Source organism: Netta rufina (assembly GCF_964035555.1).
Source record: "Netta rufina genome assembly, chromosome: 2".
Taxonomy (NCBI): Eukaryota; Metazoa; Chordata; class Aves; order Anseriformes; family Anatidae; genus Netta; species Netta rufina.
In genome coordinates this window covers 136,428,455-136,449,361 of record NC_140124.1, presented here as the reverse complement: position 1 = coordinate 136,449,361, position 20,907 = coordinate 136,428,455, and the positions used below count along the sequence as shown (strand labels likewise).

Below are 20,907 nucleotides of genomic sequence, written 5' to 3'. Positions count from 1 at the left end.
TGAGAGAGCTGGGACTGCTCAGCCTGGAGAAGAGGCTCAGTGGGGATCTCATCACTGTTTATAAATACCTGAAGGGAGAGTGCAGTGAGGATGGAGCCAGGCTCTTCTTAGTGCCAGGACAAGAGGCGGTGGGCAAAACCGGAAATTAGAAGGCTCTCTCTGAACATAAGGACTCAATTTTTATTTTTTTAAACTGTGTAAGTGACAGAGCATTGGTACAACAGGTTGTTAAGAGGTCGTGGAGTCTTCCTCCTTGGAGACTTTCAGAAGGCAGCTGGACGTAGTCCTGGGCACCTTCCTTTGGGTGGGACCAGACAGCTTCCAGAGATTCCTGCCAGCCACAGCCACTCCGTGATTCTGTGGTTTCTCTCAGAAATTCTTTTGAGTTTGTAGCCATTTGCTTCCATCTACACCTTCTAATATGATCCTCCTTTTTGTTGACCTTTGATCTGCAAAAAGGAATGCAACATTTCAGTTAATTTTCTTACTCTTGCTGCCGTCTTTCATTAGGATTAAGCTGTTTTCTTACATTGTGAAGTTAACCAGCTGGTGTTTTTCCAGAACATCCCACAGCTAACATTGTAGATGTCAGGCGTGCTTTATTTTTCTATTTGCCTGTCAAGTTCTTTTGCTTCTATTGTCTCTGCTCTAGGGAGCTCTTTAAATACTGTTTTCTGAAGCTGAGGACCATCGTGTTGGATAGATGCATTTCTGTGAAGCTCTTTGAGTGGAATGAATGAATACATACAATTAGAGAGAAAGAGAGAGGTGAGATCTTCAGCATTTTCAAAGCATGTCTTTCTCAGATCTGCAAAACCTTTGCTTGATAGATCCGTGAATTTGTTGCAAAACATGATGCTATTCAGAGGCTGCTCAAGTGAGGTAACTCTTGACAAGGTGCTCTTTGAGCTGCTTTTCATGTGAACTGTGTAGTTGACTGGAAGTTGATCGTTATTTCTGGAAGAGCCGGGAGTATGAATATCAACATATCTCTTCAAGGATGAAGGAAGGCATTTATATGTAACTGTATACAGCTGCCATGTCTTGAAGAACCTCTGCAGTTGAGATTTCTTCCCTAGCCTTTCTGCCTTGAGGCCTTTTTGTAGAAACCTGGGACAAGCTGCTAGGAATTAAGGGTATGATATGGCCCATTTATATGATACCAGTGTTTCTAGTCACTGGTTGAGCCATTGCTGTATTGTTTGCATACTTGAGTGATTACAACAGCCGCATCACTGAACTGAAATTTTTCCAGTAACACAGGTTGTAAATTTTTGCTCTCTAAGCTTCTTTGTGAAGGAATGTTATTTCTGTCTCTACCTACAGTCATGGAGCTTTGCTTTTGATTTTTTTTTCTCCTTAGTATCTCCTTATGGAAGCTATGATAAGCGTCTTTGAATGGAACAAAATGCAACAGGCTAAATGAGACCCTTAGAAAAGTTAAGAAAATGAGATTAATAAGTAGAGTGCTTGGACAAGGCAGTACAACACTGAGCGTGGACCAGAACCAAAACCTATAAAACTTTGTCCCTGCTGAAATGAAACATTCTAGGTTAAGTAATTCGGGAATCTTAATAGATGCCTGCATTTTATTTTTTTTATATTCTGCCTTCATATTTGTTTAAAACTTGGTTTAAGCAAAGAAACCTGGAGGTCAATTCCTACTACTACGAACCTTTTATCTCAGTATCTGTATTTTTCTAGGTTCAAAATTTTACATTTTAAATTTTGGATTTTTTTTCTTGATGAAATTTTTACAAATTTTTCTTAATTCACTTTTTTTTTAATACTTTAGAGTGACATCATGTGCATGCAACTAAGGAGTTCATCTGCTTGAACTCTGTTATTTCCCTTAGGATGTAGGGTACTGTGAAGATAATGACCAGGTTTGGAGATCAGTAATGCCATCTAATTAGTGTGTATTGTGTTATGGTCTGTTTTCTGTATTTGGTGAAGTTTGTTAAAAAGTAAGTGGGTCACGCTGGGAGAAAGTAAAGATGGATAGAAACACCTTGAGATGTTGCAAATAATAACAAACTCACATCATTCAATGCAGAGTAGAATAAGCTACTAACTGGGCTACTATTTTAAAATACTTACTACTTTTAACAGTTGATACTACTATTTTAAAGTGTAAAACTTTTGAAAAAAGCATGTCAAATCCAGAAATGGGTAGAAACAATATCAATGATAGATTTACAGTCAGTTACAGTAGGTCTAGCCTGCACTACTAAATAAAACAGCAAGTTTTAGTTATTTTATAGCTAGTGGTTTTGTCAGAATAATCTCTGCCTTTGATCATGAATAAGACATTAACAAAGACATATTGTTTATTTGCTTTTTGGAGATAAGTTTGAGGATTTTCCTACCCCTCTGGAACTAGTTTCTCTGCATTATCAGTAAAGGTTATTGTATGGCTAATTACATGTCAGTTCAGGTTGATTTAAGAATACAAATGTTATTGCAGAAATAGAAGAGGCTTAGACAATTATTATTTTTAGTGTTCACCAAATCTCCAGGGCTATGTTTTTCTTTTTTACTGCGGTATGTTCAAATGAGCAGGCTTGAGAAGGTTAGTTAGCCACTTGGGATATTAAAAACGAAGTGGAAACTACATTGTTTGTATTTTTTATAATAATAAAAACACATTAAAAAAAATGTGTAGAGAAAGAGGAAACAGCAAACTTCTGGTGAGTCTGTTCCTGTCTATCACCTACTGGGATGGCAGAAGAGATAGCTTTTAAATGAGTACATCCAAATGTGAGAAATCCAGAAGGCGTGCAGGAAAAATAAGTAGTTTTTAGCTTCAGTTCTATGTTTTGATGTTAGTCAAAATGTAATTCAAGCAATTGTATTCTGTAGCCACTGTATGACCTACCCAGCGGCAATCAGAGCCCCCCCCCACCTTTTTTTTAAGTTAATTGGCCAATGTTTAGTTTACTAAATGTCATCTGGACTCAGTAAAAAGCAAGTGACCTGCATTGAATTAGTGTAATTGTAATACAAACAGAACATCTCATAGTTTTGGTCTCATACAGGAAAAGAGAAAGTTGGAAAGATTTTTCCAGTTTGATAAATAAAACTGAAAATATGGGGAGCCAACTTTTGGCTCACAGTTCACTTTACCTGTTAGTGTCTTACCTCTTAGAAATAAAAAATGGCATTTGGATTTTGTGTGTGTTTTCTCTTTGGAACTTTGGCCCCTCTGGGAGAATCTTCCTTAGGTTGTATTGCCTGTGAGTTATTAAATCACGACCAACCATTACCAATTCAGATTTCATTAGAGGCATTGCCATTTCAGAAAGATAACTTTTTTGATTACTGTCCAGGATTTGGTGTTTTATTTTACCTCTGTTGGGACTGATTTGGTAGTATCAATTTTGATTGCTGTTACATGGTTCATTCTTGCTGCAGTGCTTGCATCCAAAATAACCAAGTGCCATCGAGTATCAGTTCCAATAGTATATTTGAATTTTTAACTTTGCCTTTGCTCTTTTAGTTGTATTATTCAGTTTGGCTTTAAAAGGTGATATTTTAAAATGCAAGATTAGTGTAAGATTAGTGTAATTGTGTAAGTAATATTGTATTATGGTTCTACTTCTCTTTTCATTTGGTGATTCAAATGTCCAGACTGTACTTCATTAGGCCTCCTACAGCTTGTATCTGCATCATGGCCTACAGAGTAGGAGGGGAAAAAAAGCTAGATTTGCACTAGCAACTGCATTCCCTTACAGGAAGGGATGTAGATAACATTTACAGTAATGTAAAAATGAAATTAAGGGGCTACAGTGGAAAGGGTATTTCTGAGAAACTAGCTAAGAGTTCCAATGCTCTCCCCAGTAGGTAAGGAGAATGATGTTGTTCTCTGTACGTACCTGGTATCTGGAAAGACCACTTAACTTCTGAGTCTTGTGTTCTCCTAATACTGTGTGTTAGTGGGGCACAGGCAGGAGACAGTGCTTTCCACCTTTGCTTGAAGGAAGATGGAAGCTTTTGAGACAGTGTTCAGTTACTAGTGGTCTAGTCATAGACTTAGAAAATCTTCTGTAATCAATTACACACCTCGATTATTTCAGTGGATTGTGGGTGTTCAATATCTGGAATCTTGTAGTTAAATTTTTGTTTGTAGTTGGAACACCGCAAAGGAATGAGTCATTTCACCTTGAGATAAAGCAAAAATCGATCCCAAACTCCTGTTGGTTGCCATTCGTGAATCAAGTAGGAAACAGCGAATGTTGTTTCAAGAATTGCTCCTTAGTGTTTTATGTTTCTTTTGGTGGGTGTGGTCGTTCTGTTTGCCTACGTGGGTTGCCCTAATGTGATGATTTTCCTTTGCTGTTAACAACATCACCTTTGGAGATCCCCGTGAGCAGTCAGCCACTGTAGCTTTTACAGTCACAGTGTGGAGATCATTTTTCTAGCAAGGTTCTGTACTGGTTGTGACGTGGCTAGTTTCAGTGACTGCTTTCTTCTGTGTTATGTGTAACTTCTTAAGTATTGACTCTTAGATCTAAGATCTAGGTCCTAACGTAATCCACAAAAAATCAGAAGCCAAGGAGCTGTTCCAGGGAGAGAAAACAATATGAAGGACAACATGGAGCGTTGGGAAGACTTCGTTCTTTCATTTCATCGTTGTGTAATGTGCCATTCTGCTGAATTTGTAAGTTAGATGTGGGGAAAATACCATGCCTCTTCAGGCTTTGTTGGGTGAACGTTTAGGGAATGTGTGCGGATGGTTTGTGTGAACACTGGGAGAATGGGAAGGTGATGGTGGCAAAGATTTTTCCAATCATGCACAAATTTTCATTGTGCCATTCTGAAGCTGTTTTGTGTGTGATTTTTGGTAGAATAGAGTTAATTTCAGTTAGTTTGAGACTTTCCTACTTTCTAATCTGAATATTCTTTGCTGAAACTTAAACTCATTAGCTCTTTGTTCTGTTCCTTATAGACTTGAAGAATATTGTTTTTCACCCTTTAAAGTGGCATTTAACATGTTGGAGACATTATCATGTTTCACACTATAGTCACCTCCTCTTTAGTCTAAGCAATCCTAATTCGTTCAAGCTTTACTTGCAGATTGTGGTTTTTTAAATATCCACGCATTCTAGTGGCTCTCTTTTGGACCACGTTCAGTTGGTGAGCATCTCTCCAGAAGTGTGATGCCTAAAACTGAACACAATACTACTGCTGGAGGTCTAACGTGTCTTAAACAAAGAACAACTACTGCATATTTCTTGAATGTCTTCTGTTGTTACTACTGTGTGTGGTTATGGCAGAAGTTTCACGTTTACTGGCCAGGCAATTTAGTGCAGCTTTTTCTCACAAATATAAGTTACTCACTTTTTGACTCCTCTATTAGTAAATAAAACTGCAAATGCAGTTTTTCCACTTCATGTCTTAGTGAATGTTAATGTATTTCTGGATGTAATCACTGCCTCATTTTCTGGGAAACTATGGAAAAGACTGTGGGAAGAAAAGAAAAGATTCTGTTATTAAAGTAAACTATATTGTTGTGGTTTTCTTGGATGGAAAGTAAGTTTCTTAGGCTGGATAACAGAATTGATGTAATGCCTTTAAGGCAATGTATTATAGGCAATAACGCTATGTCTGTGAACTTCAAAATACTACTGAATCAGCAGTAGAAGGAAACTATAGTGAAAGAACAACAAATTAATCGAAAGAATATTCCCTGGATTGAGTCTCTTGTACTTTGAGAACAATTCCCGTGTTTTGCAACTGATAAGAAACGAGTTGTTCAGGTTCAATGCCGAACAAAACTACTTGGTAATGTTCCATGCTCATGTTCTAGACCTCTCAAATTCTGTGCAAATTGGAATTTAAGTGATAGCAAGATGTTTCCATCAAGAGAGGAACAACAACCACCACAACCAACCGACCAAACCCCTCTTCCCACCCTTGAAAAGACCTCTAAAAGCACGTACATCCTCCCTCCTGCTGCTGCTAGTTAAGTGTATCTTTCTTGGTCAGTGTTGATGCAGTGTACTCAGAATGATGGTAATGAATTAGTTTGTGGCTCATTTTGAGTTTTCCTTTTGGTGAGTGGAATTGTTGGACATGCTATTGAATCTTCTCATAGATGGTGCCTGAATGCTTCAGCTTCTTTCAAGTGATTGAAACTCCTGAGGGCTTTTGCATGACTTACTTTTTTTTTTGTCGTGTTTTGTGGTAGTGTTCAGCTTATTATTATTATTATTTTAAATCACGGTGAGTTTTTTGTCCCTGCACACTGCAAAAATGTGTGGATTTGTAATTACTGGTGCTATAATCTTTCAGTAAAATGTGTCAATAAAAAAATCAATAAAATGTTAAGTAGTTATGTGGTTTTGTACTTACTTTTGAATTATTCACGAGTTAGTTATATTTTTCTGAAAAATCCTTTACATGGTGTTTTTTATATATATTCTAAACCTCTAGCTGCCTGGGGTAGTTTAAGCAAAAAAATCTTGAGTAGCCTGGAATGATTTTGTTTTCAGTGAATGCCTCTATTTTAAAAGTTGTGTAATTTGGTTTATTTAAAAACAAACAAAAATCCACAACCAAGTGTTAGTATGTAGTCAGAAACCTTCATTAGATTATGGATATTTTGATGCTTTATTTTTCATTTGTACAAGCTTTGAAAAGACTTTTATTGCACTGCTTTACAGACTTGCTATCTCACCTTGCTGGGATGAACATTGAGGGTTAGATTGCTTTCTTCTGTTGCAACTTTACTGCCTTCAGTGAGTTTGTAGCATTGCAGGTGAAATGGAGACTTAATGTTATTTCTCTAAAAAAAGAAAGGAAACGGGAGGATGAAATTCATGTGAAGGGCAGATTTCAAGAATATTTTGTACTGAAGAGTTGGGTTCAGGAAATTGAACCCTGCTGAATTGGATGGAAAAAATCTTTATGCCATTTTAAAATAAGATGGAAAGTTGGGACAGGATAATGGCTGAAAAACCTGCAGGCAAAAGTCATGAAAACTTCCCCAAATCATGAGGAAATATTTAACTGCATTGCCTGGAGAAAAGACCTGGATAGGTCTGCTGGACTTGAACGGAGAGTAAGAAGAATAATCAAGCAACAAAATAAGGCCACTGGAGATTAACGCAAGTTGTTTCTTGGCAGCCTGGTTAAGTACTTCATTGAGTTGCTTCCAGATCTCTTTGGATGGTAAAAGTGATAATTTAAGAGAGATCAAAAATTAAAAACAAAAACAACAAAAAAGAATGACAAAAAAAAAATGGATAAATTAGTGACTTAACTGACAGTTGCACAGTAAGCAGGAGGGATATTTCTGGGAAAGGATTGGTGGTGATAAATGTTTTTATTACTCAGCATAAAAAGGGATTTGAATAATGGGCACACATGTAGGTGGCACAGTCCTTTATGTGAATTAGCAGTGGGAACTTCCTCTTGTTACTGCTAATTGGATAACAGCCAGTGCAATAATTGCTGCCTTTCAAGCACCCTGATGCAGGTTTGTCTCAGGATATGCTAAAATTAAATTCCATGACATGTCATAACTTCAAAAAAAATAAAATAAAAAATCGCTTGTATGAGTGAGCTTGTTTACAAACAAAAGAATTTACCCCTGGTCTGGATTAACCTGTGGTTTTTACAGTGGTGACTGTCGAGTTGTCACCAAAGAAATTATCTGTAGTATTCTTTCGAAACTGAAAGCAAATTTTTTTTAAGTGTCACCTTCAAGTAGAAAGAATTTGTTTTAGATGTAGAGTCTTTTGCAGCAGCTGTTGTGGGATGATGTTATCAAGGTGAAGGCTGATTCTCTGCAGTGGGTTTACAATTGCACCTGCTATTGCAAAATGTTTGAGATCGGTATCTTTACATTCTTGACCTATTGTAACGCTGTCAAAATGTTATGAACTTACTAGCAATAATAAATATACAGGTCAATGTGTGTCTTATCTTTCAGTAACCCATCTTTGTTGTTAATCATTTGATTATTCTTTCCATTATCTGTCTTCTCGCTGTGTTTATTACTTTATTGCTTTACATCTGAAATGCATCATACTTTGCTTTGAACAGCAAAGGTCATCTTTGCAGAGAAGCCATTCCAGTGAACGGCTGTTAAACCACTGGTAACAGCTGTGGTGTGTTCATTTTTTCTTTTTCCCCTCAGTTTTCATTTTTTTGTTTGCATTAATAATGCTACTGGTGTTAATATGTGAGGTGTCTGTCATGTTTTCATAAAATAAATGGAATATCGTTTTCACTGTGTGCTGTTGAATGTTCTGTACGGTGGTTAATATAAATGTTAAGTGTTTCATATGTTAGATTTCCCACCATTTAGTATTAAAAAATCTGTATTATTGTTTGTCCAGAAGGTCTCTGGACTAAATCTCCACCTACACCTCACCTCCTTGAGGACTGTGTTCATAATTCTGCTTCACTGGGAGCTTGGAGAGGCAGGCGGGTATGCCAGCACCCCGTTACGGGTTTCTTCTTCAGTCTGATGAATTGCCAGTGCTAACTCTGTGAAGAAAGGGACTTTTTGAATGAATAGTGATAGAAATCTTCAAGTTCTTGCTTAATGTTGGAATTGCAATCTTGCTGGAAGTATTTTTTTTTTTTTTTTAAACATTTGGCACTGTCCCTTTTTCAAGCTTTGTGAAAGGGGAGAACTTTCCTTTCCGTTACAATGGTCCAGCTTTCAGAAGAATTTAAGTGCTGTTTATTTCAGATGGGATTTCAAAACATTTTTCTTTCGGTACTTCATTATTAATGTTGACTGAAAGATAGCTTACTGTATTCTTTGTGTTTGGTAGGTGGACCAATTCATGTATCAGTACTCTGAAATGTCACACGTTAGTAACAGTCCTCCCATTTCATTTTTAGTGCTTTTTCCTTGCTTTATTAATTTTCAGCCAGTTCAGCAGAGCAAGTGAGACCTCAAAATATACTATTAAGAAAATGTGAGATGTAGGAGGACTCCACCAGCAAGATCCCAGCAGAATGTGGCCTGTTAGCTCCTGTCTGTCTGCTTCAGGCTGCAGGCCCACAGTGAGCACAGGCGAGAGTTTGACGACCTGAGAAAAATCATGAAAACGGCAAGCAACAAAATCCAGAATAAGTTGATATTTCACAGCAAGGATCTGCAGATAAAGATGATGTGACATCCTAGAAGGTGTTCTCTACCCTGCTAGACGTTGGGAATGGTGCGGAGGTGCTAGGCCGCGTGTGGAGTTGAGCTCAGGGTGGGCACAACTGTGTCTGTAGAAGAGGGACATGGAGTCACAACATAGAGTGGCACAGCCTGAGCTAGCAGAGGAAACTGGAGCTGAACCTTCAGGATTTACTTCTACTTGGACCTTCAGGGGCTACCTCGACTTGAGGAGCCTATGAAGGGTATTCCCAGGAGGTCTCAGTGATCTGCTTCAAGGATTGTCACTGGGACAGGCTGGCAGGTGGCAAGCGCTCTGTTTAGCTCTGTGGAGACATAAGTGTCTCGAAGTACCAGAAGCGTTGCTACTACAGTCGTGTAGCTGTTATTAATTTGTGGCTAATAGCTGCTTGAGGCTCAATGAGCTGGTATTCAGATGTATAATAGCTTAATTTTTGCAAGTCCTGCTGTGTTTCTAGGAAAAAAAAAAACCAAAACCTCAACAAACTGTTGGTGTCTTCAGGCTGTGGTCTTTGTTCTTTTTTGCTGTCCAGCAAAGACAATGGCTAAACAATTCAGAAGCAAGCAGGGGACCTGGGTGAAGGTCTCTTTCTCAAGTTAATGATGTCCTGCACAGTGGGGCCATCTACATGTCAGCTTTCTGAGTGGAGGTGAACATACAGACTTGCATGCTAATTTGTGAAATTATTTTTTTAAATATGTATACCACCATGCCCTAATCAATGATGATCAAGACTAAATCTGATTTCAATAGGGAACCCCCTTTTTTTTTTTTTTTTCTGATATGTTCAAAGTAACTCTAATGAGAAAAAAATATATATATTTACAAATGGAGAACAGCTTCTTTGATAGCCTAAAACAAGGGTGTGCTTTTGCGAAGATATTGAAAAAGCAGTTATCCATTGGGTGGATGGATCAGTCTGGAGTGCATTCAGAAGATGCTTTTATGACACAGTTTTGGAAAAATGTTAGTGATAAGTGAATTCAATTTTCTTAATTTGATAGCTTTAGCATTTCTCTGCTCCTTAATTCAGGGTAAATTGCTCAGCTTTTCTTGCACAAAAATGAAGCGAGTACTTTACTTCAGTGTAATTCTTCAAGCAATGTCTGTTAGAAGTAAGTGAGTCAGTGAAAATGTAGAAAATGACATTATATGAGCCAGTGGATGCACAGGTTTGATTTGAGTAGTTCATCTCAGTCTCCAGTTAACGCTTCTCTGTTGCCACTGAGGTCAATAAAGAGCAGCACTTGGGAGGGTGTGTGTGTAATTGGATGAGTGAGAATTGGTATGTGGCTGAGGGAAAAAGGTAAAAATTGCTGTGGGGTAAACAAAGATAAGCTTTTCAAACACTTGGAATCAGTCACACATTCAAATTCCAGTTAAGGATTTTATCAAAATTTGGGGATACTGAAAATCTGTTAGGTCTTGTTCCCTGATAGATGATCCAATTTGTAATCCTGGGCAAAAGAGGGTGAGTATGCTAGGTCTCCACCAACTGCGTTTGTGGGCTGAAGGAAGGCAGTAATTAGGATGCTTCTAATAAATACATTAAACTTGCACTGAAACAGAACAGGAACCAACTTCCTTGTTGTTAAGCACACAATGGGTTGTTCAGTAAACTTGTTTTTCACTGTTGCCAAGTTTTTGCCAAAACAAATAGAGAAGCTATTTGAGCAAAGCAAAACCCACGTAGGACCTGCAAGTACTTCTCCCTTCTTGTCCATGCTGTTGGTTCATTTCCAGGCAGTTGTTGAGGTGTATAATTGAATAATTAGTCAGGTTTTGGTAGCCTTTGTGAAGCCTGTTCAAGAGGAGAAGCAAGTTCTAGGATGTAAATCAGAAAAGAAGATATTTTTTTCCCAGCTGCTTGTGTTTCTAAAACCAACAAAATGTTGCATCATTCAATATCTGATCACCTCCTCAGCCTTCAATGGTGTTCTGTAATCTGAAATGTACTACTGTGTTTAAATGTATGTTGGAGTCTGTGTTGTGCGTGAGACTGATAACCTTGTATAAGTGTGGTGCCAAAATCTATGGATTCACAAACCACCAATGGATGTCTTGTATCCTATCCTTACCCTATTTATTAAAAAATAAATGAATAAATAATAATAAAAAATCATTGCAAATACTAGCTATACTATGTCACACCATGAAAATAATGAAATTGCTGCAATCTAAAAAAGTTTGCTTATCCTTCAGTAACATAAATGAAACAGAACAAATAACAAGCAGCAAGAAATAAAAAGCCTTTATTACAAGTCATTTAAATATGTGATAGAGAAAAGTTATTCTAGGAGTTTTTTTATTAAAAAATATATATATATACTTCTACCACGATTGGTAGATCAATTACTGTTGATTACTTAATGTGTTTTTGGGCTGTGCGAAATACAGATGGGTTACCCTGACTGACTGACAGGAGGAACGAGCTGCAAGGGTTTTCTGATCGGGGAATTCCAAATGCAGTGTGTGAGGATCTTATTTTTCTTTTGGCATTTCCTAATTCATCTCATTACATTTTCACGCCAATAAAAATTGTCCATAAGAGAACCTTAATGAATGAAATGTTTGCAGCCTGGCTTTATTTTAAAACGCTGGGCCCTTTAATAATAATAATAAAAAGAAAATTATATGCTGACTCGCTCATTTCTGCTCTCACTAGGGACTTGGCCCTCTGTCCAACATTCAGCTTAACTGCAGCAGCAGCTGGTTAGTGGGCAGATAAGTGCTTCCAGAGTAAGTTGGGCAATAGCTTTGGTAGAAACTGGGTTACGTTGCCTAGTGCCCAGAGCTGGCCACTGAAAGCTGACCTAGATAATGTCTCTTTTCTTCAGCACAGCACTTCCAATGTCCCTCCGGCCCTATTCTCTTGTCAAATATTATATTGTTGTATATATTGTGTTCATCTGGTTTCACCGAGGGGCGTAGAATTCGTCTCAGAGGCCCATGGTAAAGACGATGCAGAATGGAGTTGTGCTCGAGGCTTAGGAGTGGCAAGGGCAGTTCAGGACAGATAGAGCACGTGGTCTCTGTTAGACAGGCAAAGATGAACACAGGTAAAGCTATCAGGGTCCCTAAGGCCTGAGATTTGACATCCCACAGCTTAGAGATTTATTTAAAGGATGACTAAAGGGTTAAAACTGAAGATTGAGACTTTTTCAATCCCACTGCCTTGACGATATTTGATGCATTACTTGAGTAAGGCTTGCCAGCCTGTCTTAGATACGCAGGGAAATGTGGAAGGCGATATTGAATGTAGGAGAGAATTAACCCTGTTTGTTTCTTAGTATGTCAGAGCCCTGTCTGTGGAACAATTTCCCTTGATGTGTCCTGCAGTGGGTGATGTGGTGCTGCCAGAAGTGGGTGGAAGCATGCATTAAGTGCTAACTGGTGCTGTAGCAGTGACATCTATTTATTTATTTATTTTTAGAGCATTAAGTACTTAACTAATAATAGCTGTAGGAAACTTTTAGAGAAAATCATAAGTTGAATGGAAGCAAGAAATTGCTACAGGTAGCATGTTAGGAGAGCAAAGGAAGCAGAGAAACGTAGGATAAGATGAAAGAAGAATGTAAGAAAGAAGTGAAATATCTTTTATTTTAAAATAGGATGGAGTTCTGTTAGGATTAAAAAAAAAAAAAAAAAGATATATTTGACAAGACGTTAAAGCAAAAAGTAAGGAATGAATTCCTGTAAGATAAGAATTTTGGTTTTATTCCAGGAGGTCTGGGACTAGCTTTATAATCCTCTGGTGATTCCTTTGCAAGTTTCTTGGAAAGAAGCAGAAATAAATATAAGCTAAATTGTAGATGGTTTTGAAGGAGAAAGGAAGCTTAATTTTTATGCACAGAAACATGTAAACCAATATTAGGAAGTAAAGAGGCAAGATGGGATCGAATATGATGTCCAGCATTTCAGGCTGGTTAAGAAAGGGGAGCAATGAGAGAAGTTTGCACTAGCAAGTGCATGACCTAATTAACAAGTTGGACTACGCATTCGGAAGAACTAGTTTCTATGCTTTTTTTGTATTATAAAATTTTAATGTAATCCATTTTTTTAAGATAACACAGCTTATATCACATATGAAGATTTTTAGAAGTCTGCAGTTTAAGCATTAAATAAGTCTACATGTTTCTGCATTAGGCACTTAGAGCAAATGTACAAAACATAAGTGTCGTTTTAGGACGCCAGCTTTGAGTATCTCCCTTTATAACTTGTATTGCTTGCCATAAAAGAATGATTCATTTTTTTCTGAGTTGTCATTGTCCTTTGTAAGGTATTAAGAAATCAGTTATTTGTTACAGTTCTTTGCTGCTGTGCAGTAGATCAAAATACTTTTCTGGAAAACTTTCTGCACAGTTGAGCTCAATACAACTCCAGAGCTACTCTTCTTACATGCTGAGGAAGGTCAATGTTTGTTGTCAAATAGGAGGTGTACATTTGATGCCCCACAAACAGAAGTCACCAGTTTTGTCATAGCTGTGTGCTTTCAATAGCTACTGAATAGCTTGCAGAGCTAGCTGTTAGGAGTAGCTATAGATAAGATTAAAATCATTGGTTCAGAGTTCAGGGAAATAATTACTTTCAAGGACAGGAGCAGCTGAATTTGTTCTACGCTGCTTTACCAGGAGCACTTCATTTGTGCTGGCACTCCTCGTATCATGGATAAGTAATTATGGCCAATGACAAGGTAAAGGAGTGCTACTTCTGGGTTCATTCACTGACTTGGCAAGGCTGTCCACTGATAATAGGAAGCTATTGGAGCATGCATCTTAATTTATTACACAAAATGCCTGAATTTGGTCCTGTAATGTTTGTATTGGGCAGTGTTAGATAGTGAAATAAGTTCTGTACGTTTAAGTATTTGAATTAAAATAAAGTGTTCGATACTGAAATAATTTATCATTAAGATACAATAAATAATTGTATCATTCTGTATGGGTCCTGCCTTTCTTCAGCACATGCAAGAATTTTAGAATAAGGATTTTGAAAAAAGTTAAACTTTTTCAAGACCAGTCAAGCTTCTCAAGAAGCAATGGGTACATCATTGGGAAGTTTTCCTCCTCCTTCTCCCCATGTTTCAAATGGTTTGAATCTTCTGCTGCCTCTACTATGTTAATGGTGTGCATATTTCATTTTTTTGCACTTTTCACTTTTCCACTGAGTACGTAATTCTGTCTGTGCTTGTAGAGAGAAACAGATGAAGGACTGCAGGCTTACAGAACTTCCACTTCCTTTCACTTTTGAAAAAGTGACGAAACTGTGCCTGCTGTTAGGAGGAGGAGAAAATGTTTGTTTCTGTCAGCAGACCTGGTTTTCAAGAGGTGTCTTGCTGTCATGTGTAAATCTTCAGAAGTGATGCTGTATGCATTTGGTATTACAGATGGAAGTTCAGAATTTCCAGTTATCTTACAGTGGTCTCTCATAAAAACAAATGGTACAATTACCTTTTTATATATTTATATATATATATATATATATATATATATATATATATATATATATATACACACATACATATATTTATAATAAATCATTTTTTTTCTAATTGAAGAATTTGGGTATGGTTCTCAACAGCATGTATTTTTATTTATAGTTAAAATGCTGCCTTTTCAAATTCAAATAAAATTTAATTGCTAATAGGCAAGCTGCTTGATTATTTTTCTCATCATTTAGGCCTTAACTCTTACCGCACTTGTTTCAAAATCATATTAGGAAAAGCAAGTTTTAAAACTACAACTGACTAATCATGAATGCAGGAGTGAATAGTAGTCCTGCCAACCCTCCTGAGCAATTCTCATATAAAAAGAAATGTAGCTAAGAGTTGAGAAGGTGAACTTGTCTTTTCATGGTAATTTTCTTGTGTCTGTTTCAATGAGCAGTGCCGTTATTTCCACTAAGAAATTTCAAAAGAACAGAATCATCTCTCAAGACTGATAAACAGAAATAGATAAAATGGAGAGTGATGTGCTCAGTGGGATACAGATTAAATGGAAAAATCTAATGGGAAGTAGCTACATTAGTAGCAGATGGATTTGCTTCCTGAATCTCAATCTGAGTGGAAATCCTAGCCTACTTAAAATTTGTCTTCCAGATTCTTAACCTGATAAGGAAGGTGGATAAAGCAATTTATTCCCTTGGCTTCGGTGCTGTGCTGATGTGTTTTGTTTAACTTGCTATTGTTTGCTTTTTATCTAGGCTATTTTTATGATTCCTACAAATCCTCCTCCAACCTTTCGGAAGCCAGAGCTCTGGTCTGATGAATTCACAGATTTTGTGAAGAAATGCTTAGTGAAAAATCCTGAACAAAGAGCTACAGCAACACAGCTGCTACAGGTCAGTATTTAAGTTTCTGAGGAAATGCAAGTTTTACAGTGTTTTTCCCCCCTGGTCTTAAATCAGAACTGAAATTTTCTAAAAGCAAGCCTTATTTTAGCTATTGTGCCTTATTTCTTTTCTGTTTCTTAGCCTTTCCTTTCAGCTCCTTCATCAGTTTATTTTTCCTTTGTTGCTTCTAAACAATGAATTGCTTATTATGCCGTTTAGGGCTGGTTCTTGCTATCAAAATTGTATTCTTGTTTGGTGGGTAAAGGCCTTCAGTAGATCTCAGGGTTTAGGCACGTGTTAAGTAAAGGAACTGAGCCCAGGTGACCCCTCGGTGTGGACCACCCATGGAGTATACTCAATCTGCCCTTTTGGTCATGTCAAATTAAACAAGACAGGTTGTTCTGTGCCCTAGAAGGGTCTGATGCAGATGGACAGTATAAGGGATTTGTTCTTGGGCTGAGTTACCCCAGCTTTTAAATTGGAGCCACAGTAGGCAGTGCGGACCTATGCGCCAGGTCACTTGTGGAGCTGCTTAGTGCTTGGAAATTTAACAGTTGTTTTGTTTTGTTTGTTTTGTTTTGGCACTAAAGTATAAATAAAACAGAAAAGTTTCTAAGAACTACAGAAATGAAACAGGATGGATTGATCTATCAAGAAGGATTTAGTATTGTGAAATAGACATAATTTTGGTGCACGTGGGACAGAGAAAAAAATGAAGAAAGTTTCCTCCTTTGGCCCCTTATTTGTGTTATCCCCTGCCTTCAAGTGCTGCCACAGTCAGCCTTCAAATAACTAAGGGAAAGCATGTCTGTCTGGATGTTGTAAAACAAAGGTAATTATTCGGGAAGAAAAAAAATCCATCACTAACGAAAAAAAAAACAAAAACAACGAGGTATGTCCATTTCTAGAAAAACTATAGTAGGTTCCTTGATGATTGAAATGGAATCTAAAATTTCCTGTAAATAAGCTTTTTTTGCTAATAAGGCAAGTGAAAAATGTTGCTCCTTTTACTTGCCTGACTACTAATTCATTAAGCTTCTTCCTTAACACTTTTCACTGCTATTGGTAAATATTATTCTTAATTTTCATTACCATTCTATGTAAGAATCTGATTTTCTGAAACTTCTGCTTTTAAGACAATTGTGATAAATTTATTCTGTCTTTAAGTTGGAAGTTGCTCTTTTTAAATTTAGATCAGTCAACTCCGCTATGAGGATAACAAAAAGTTTTCAAGCTAGTTTCCATAAGTCATAGTATGAAGTATTTTATATTTATAAATAAATATATGTATATTTATATAGTATGAAGTATTTTATATTTCATACCCTGAGAACACCATGTAGAGTGGAAGGACAGCAAAAACTGGAACTTTATGATTTTTAGTATGATGACTGAACCAGTATTTGAGACCTTGAAGATTAGAAATTCACATGGTTAACTGATGGCTGTCAGCTGGATAAAAGAGACTTGCATTAGTGCTCACGAGTAATAAAAAAGCATCAGTGATACTCTTTCCAAATACTTACTGGCCGGCTAACCAAATACTACGTTCAACACGAGTAGGTGTTGCTTCTTCCCCAGCTGGAACGTGGAGTGTGCGTGATGGAGCTGGAGGTGCTGTGGGCGTGTTTAAGGGACACGAGCAGGAACAAAAGTACCGCTTGTGGGGCAAGGTCACAGAGGAAAAAGGAGGGTAATTGGATTACTATATCAAAGGAGAAGATGGGTAAATAGGTACAGGATGACTGGATTCGTCAGTTATGTTCTTCATGGAACAATATTTTAATGTTTAATAGTACATTTCTGAAGCTCTGAGAGCTCCTTTTTGCCTTGATCATGTTTTCATACGATGATACAAAACCAGGATTTTACTAACAGCAGGTGTTTACTAGAGAGTAAAAAGACTGTAAATGGTATTGTCCACAGGTTGTCTTAAAGGAGGAACTGATGCTTTAAATGGCCTTGAATTAGAATTAATCTTCCTGCTAAAAGTAATGGATTTTGTTTTGCTTGTTCCACGTTTCAGCATCCTAGATGAAGAAATGTTTTATGACATATTAAAGTACAGGTTTGTTGAAGTAAGCAACAGCCACAGTTGCTCTGCTTACAGCCACTAATTTATGCTGTCAGCTTGTTAAGATTAATTAAATGCTGTAACTGAATATCTGAAAAAGTTTGTTTTTCTATGTCAGACAATCACCACTCTATTTATTTACTACTTAATGCACATTTCCTTTGGACAATTATGTCCTTAACTATAAAGCAGTTGTTTTATGATTACATTTCCCAAGGCTTGCTGATTTTTCCCTCTCTTTTTTTTTTTTTTAATATAAGGTAAGTAAAAGTAAAATCTTAGTTAGGAAGCAGCTGAAAGTTATCACAAGTTGTGTTAGTGCAGATTTTAATTACTGTGTGATGTGAAGTTTATCACACATTTATCACTGAAGTCTGTGGTGTTGAATAATACATGTAGTTAAATCTGAACCCTAGCTATTGTAATGATGTTATATAATTTTCTTTTTTTTTTTTTTTTTTGTCTAGCACACGTTTATAAAGAATGCAAAGCCTGTTTCAATTTTAAGGGACCTGATCACTGAAGCTATGGAGATAAAGGCAAAACGACATGAGGAGCAACAGAGGGAACTAGAAGAGGAAGAGGAAAATTCGGTCAGTGATTTTTTTTCCTTCCCCTAGAACTATCCATGTTTGATAGACAAATTACTGTTCTTTTTTGCCTGCTTCTTGTCCTTATATGTTTAAATACTTTTCTTTACTGTTTCTACCAGTTCTTTAGCCTGTGAGGTCTGAGTGTTCTACTCTTATTCATAATGAATAATGCTTCTGTGAGTAATGCTGTATGAGCCACCTTTCAGCACTATTTCATGTGGTGCCCTAGTAAGTTTTAGGAGGTGGGAAAAGAAACCATGTGAACTTCAGCTGTTCAGACTAACATTAAAAAAATAAATACTGTTGGGCTCCCATATTCACACATGGGCTTTTCAGAAAATGCTATAATTTTCAGAAGTTCAGACTACTTAGCTTTTTTGTAACATCTAATACACAAAATAGTTATCTATGAAGCACAGTAAATAGCTATTACGATACAGTTTAAATCAAGTTGTGCATATAAAGTGAAAATGGCAAAAACATTTAATTCCTCAGATGCTGTTGTTAGCATAGGTTTGAGGTGAGAAGCAGGTCATGTGATAAATAGGTTGTATTTGTAATTATATGGCAGCGTTGGCAATAAGTCAGTGTTCCTAGCATTATTTCTCTCCCTACATGATTTATTTTAGGGCAGTCTTGTGCAATGCAGCGCTATGTGCTTCAAAGAAGCCTATTGCCACATGCACAATGAGAGCCAAGGTCATTGAGGAATAACACAGAGGAAAGATGGAGACTGGAATGTCAGTAGAAATCTTACAGCTTTGAGTAAACAAAAGAGAGCAGGGCAGCAATGCACTCTGCCCTATCCCAAATCACACAGAATCTTTATATATTAAGGGGTGTTAGGTGGTGATCTATATGTGGGAATACTTTTAAAACAAATACCGTGCAGTATTTTGTATCCTGATTTACAGTATGAGCTTTGGTTTGCTGGATGTCTGGTTGTTCTAGGGGTATATTCTAAGAAAATATATATAGCTTGTCTTTTTTAAAGTTGGTTTACCCTGGATAGTGTTTGCTTAGCAATAAATCAACAAGGGAAGGTTGGGGATTATTTTTCTACGTTAGGAAATGCTACTTGTGAGATGTGTGACTTGACATGCAGTGTTGATGTTCATTGCTTAATATACAGAATAGTTGACATCTGAAGAGACTGATTATTACAGATGTGAAAAGTTAATGTCATTACTAGCATGCTTTCCTCAGTACTATTGCCTTATGAATTGTAGACCTCAAACATTTGGGCATTGTTGATGCTTTATTGATTAACCCCAAAGTTTAGTATAAGGAAACCTCAAATATAGGGGTTGAGCAGGAGTCTCGCCTCTGTTACATTGCACTAGATAGGAATTTTCCCATGTACTTCTGTGGTTTGGGAGGCACAGACAGAGGAGATGCAGATGAGTCAGCATGGGAAGCTCTGGTGTTAGCTTTCTTTGCTCCATCGTTTTCAGGATCATGCCATAGAGGAGTTGTAAAGGACAATAATGACAGTCTCACAGAGGGCTGGAGTCAATCCTGCCAGTAGTAGCAGGGGACCTGAGGAAAAGATAAAGGCGTTCACCTTTACTTTGTTAGCTCAGTTGTTAAGTGAGTCATGGAAGAGACCAATTTGAGGTGGAGTTAACTTCTGAGGAGAGAATGAAATAACAGAATGGGAGAAGGCCACAAAGAAGTCTTAATGAGCCTCATCAACTCAGAAAAGGAAGGCAGTCGAAAAATTAGAACTGAGGTATGACTTTATGATAATGAAACACAGAAGTGGAGAAGTACAGCAGTAGACTAAGCTACACAAATAGTCTGAAGTCAAATTCATTGTGGGCTAAGGTAAATGAGGCTACCTTATATTTATTACAGACCTTTGTATGCTTTTGAAGCTATTGTAATTCATAAGATGTGTTTGCATTACCAGGGTAGTGTGGTTGTGAGCTTTACTGTGTAATTTTCCAGCAAAAGCCAACATTGCTTGTGGTAGATAAATGGATTTTTTTTTTTTGAGTTAGTCTGTGTCATTTTTGTAACCTTTAGTGGGGAAGGAACAGATCTCCTTTGAGATTGGGGGAAAGTTTCAGATGTAGAAGACCACATGAAAATGTAACAAGAAGATATCATAGTGAAGTGGAGTGAACAAAGGACGTAGTAGCTGGTGCTGCTGGCAGAGTGGGAAATGACACTTGTCAATGTGAAAATTCCCCCCCCCCCCCATGTTGATGGATAAATAAATTTAATTATTTCTGGGTGGTAACTGTTCTGGAGAGGTTCTGTGCCTTTTTCCTTTTTAGCTCCATCAGATTTATCAAAGGAAACCTAAAAGCTACCATAAGCTATTTACTACAGCAGAAATACCATGTAATAAATGAAAGGGTGTCCAGGTATTTTTTCTGTAAGATTTATATTGAATAGTTCTTCAAAAGTTTGCATTTACCAAACGATTAGTTAAAAGAGTTTTTAATCCTGTTTTGTTAAATATTGTGGTTTATGTTCTTCTGTGCTGTAGAGGGATGCATTCCTTATGTCTTCATATGGTTTTGTGGTTCTAAAAATCTGTGATAAGGATTGTAAAGCTGTGATTAGTACCTAATTTTATTTTTGTTAAAATTGTTAATATGATATTTGTTAGTAGGCATGATCTTTGCTATCAGTAAACATATGTCTACATTCATTTTGTAATGTTTGGTAAGCCTTGGGTGAAAAAAGTTTGGAAATACTTAATTTCATAGAAATAGAATTTTGTAAATACTTAATTTCATAGAAAAAGTGAAGT

At 37.0% G+C, this 20,907-nt stretch overlaps 1 protein-coding gene across 1 annotated transcript in view; it reads left to right on the top strand.

The window, feature by feature from the left end:
* STK3 (serine/threonine kinase 3) overlaps positions 1-20,907 on the top strand; it is a 136,935-nt gene that overhangs the window by 47,520 nt on the left and 68,508 nt on the right. The window contains exons 7-8 of the mRNA XM_084281307.1: positions 15,348-15,485; positions 18,018-18,143. Coding sequence (XP_084137433.1) covers positions 15,348-15,485; positions 18,018-18,143 — 264 coding nt within the window. The remainder of the gene's footprint in view (positions 1-15,347; positions 15,486-18,017; positions 18,144-20,907) is intronic.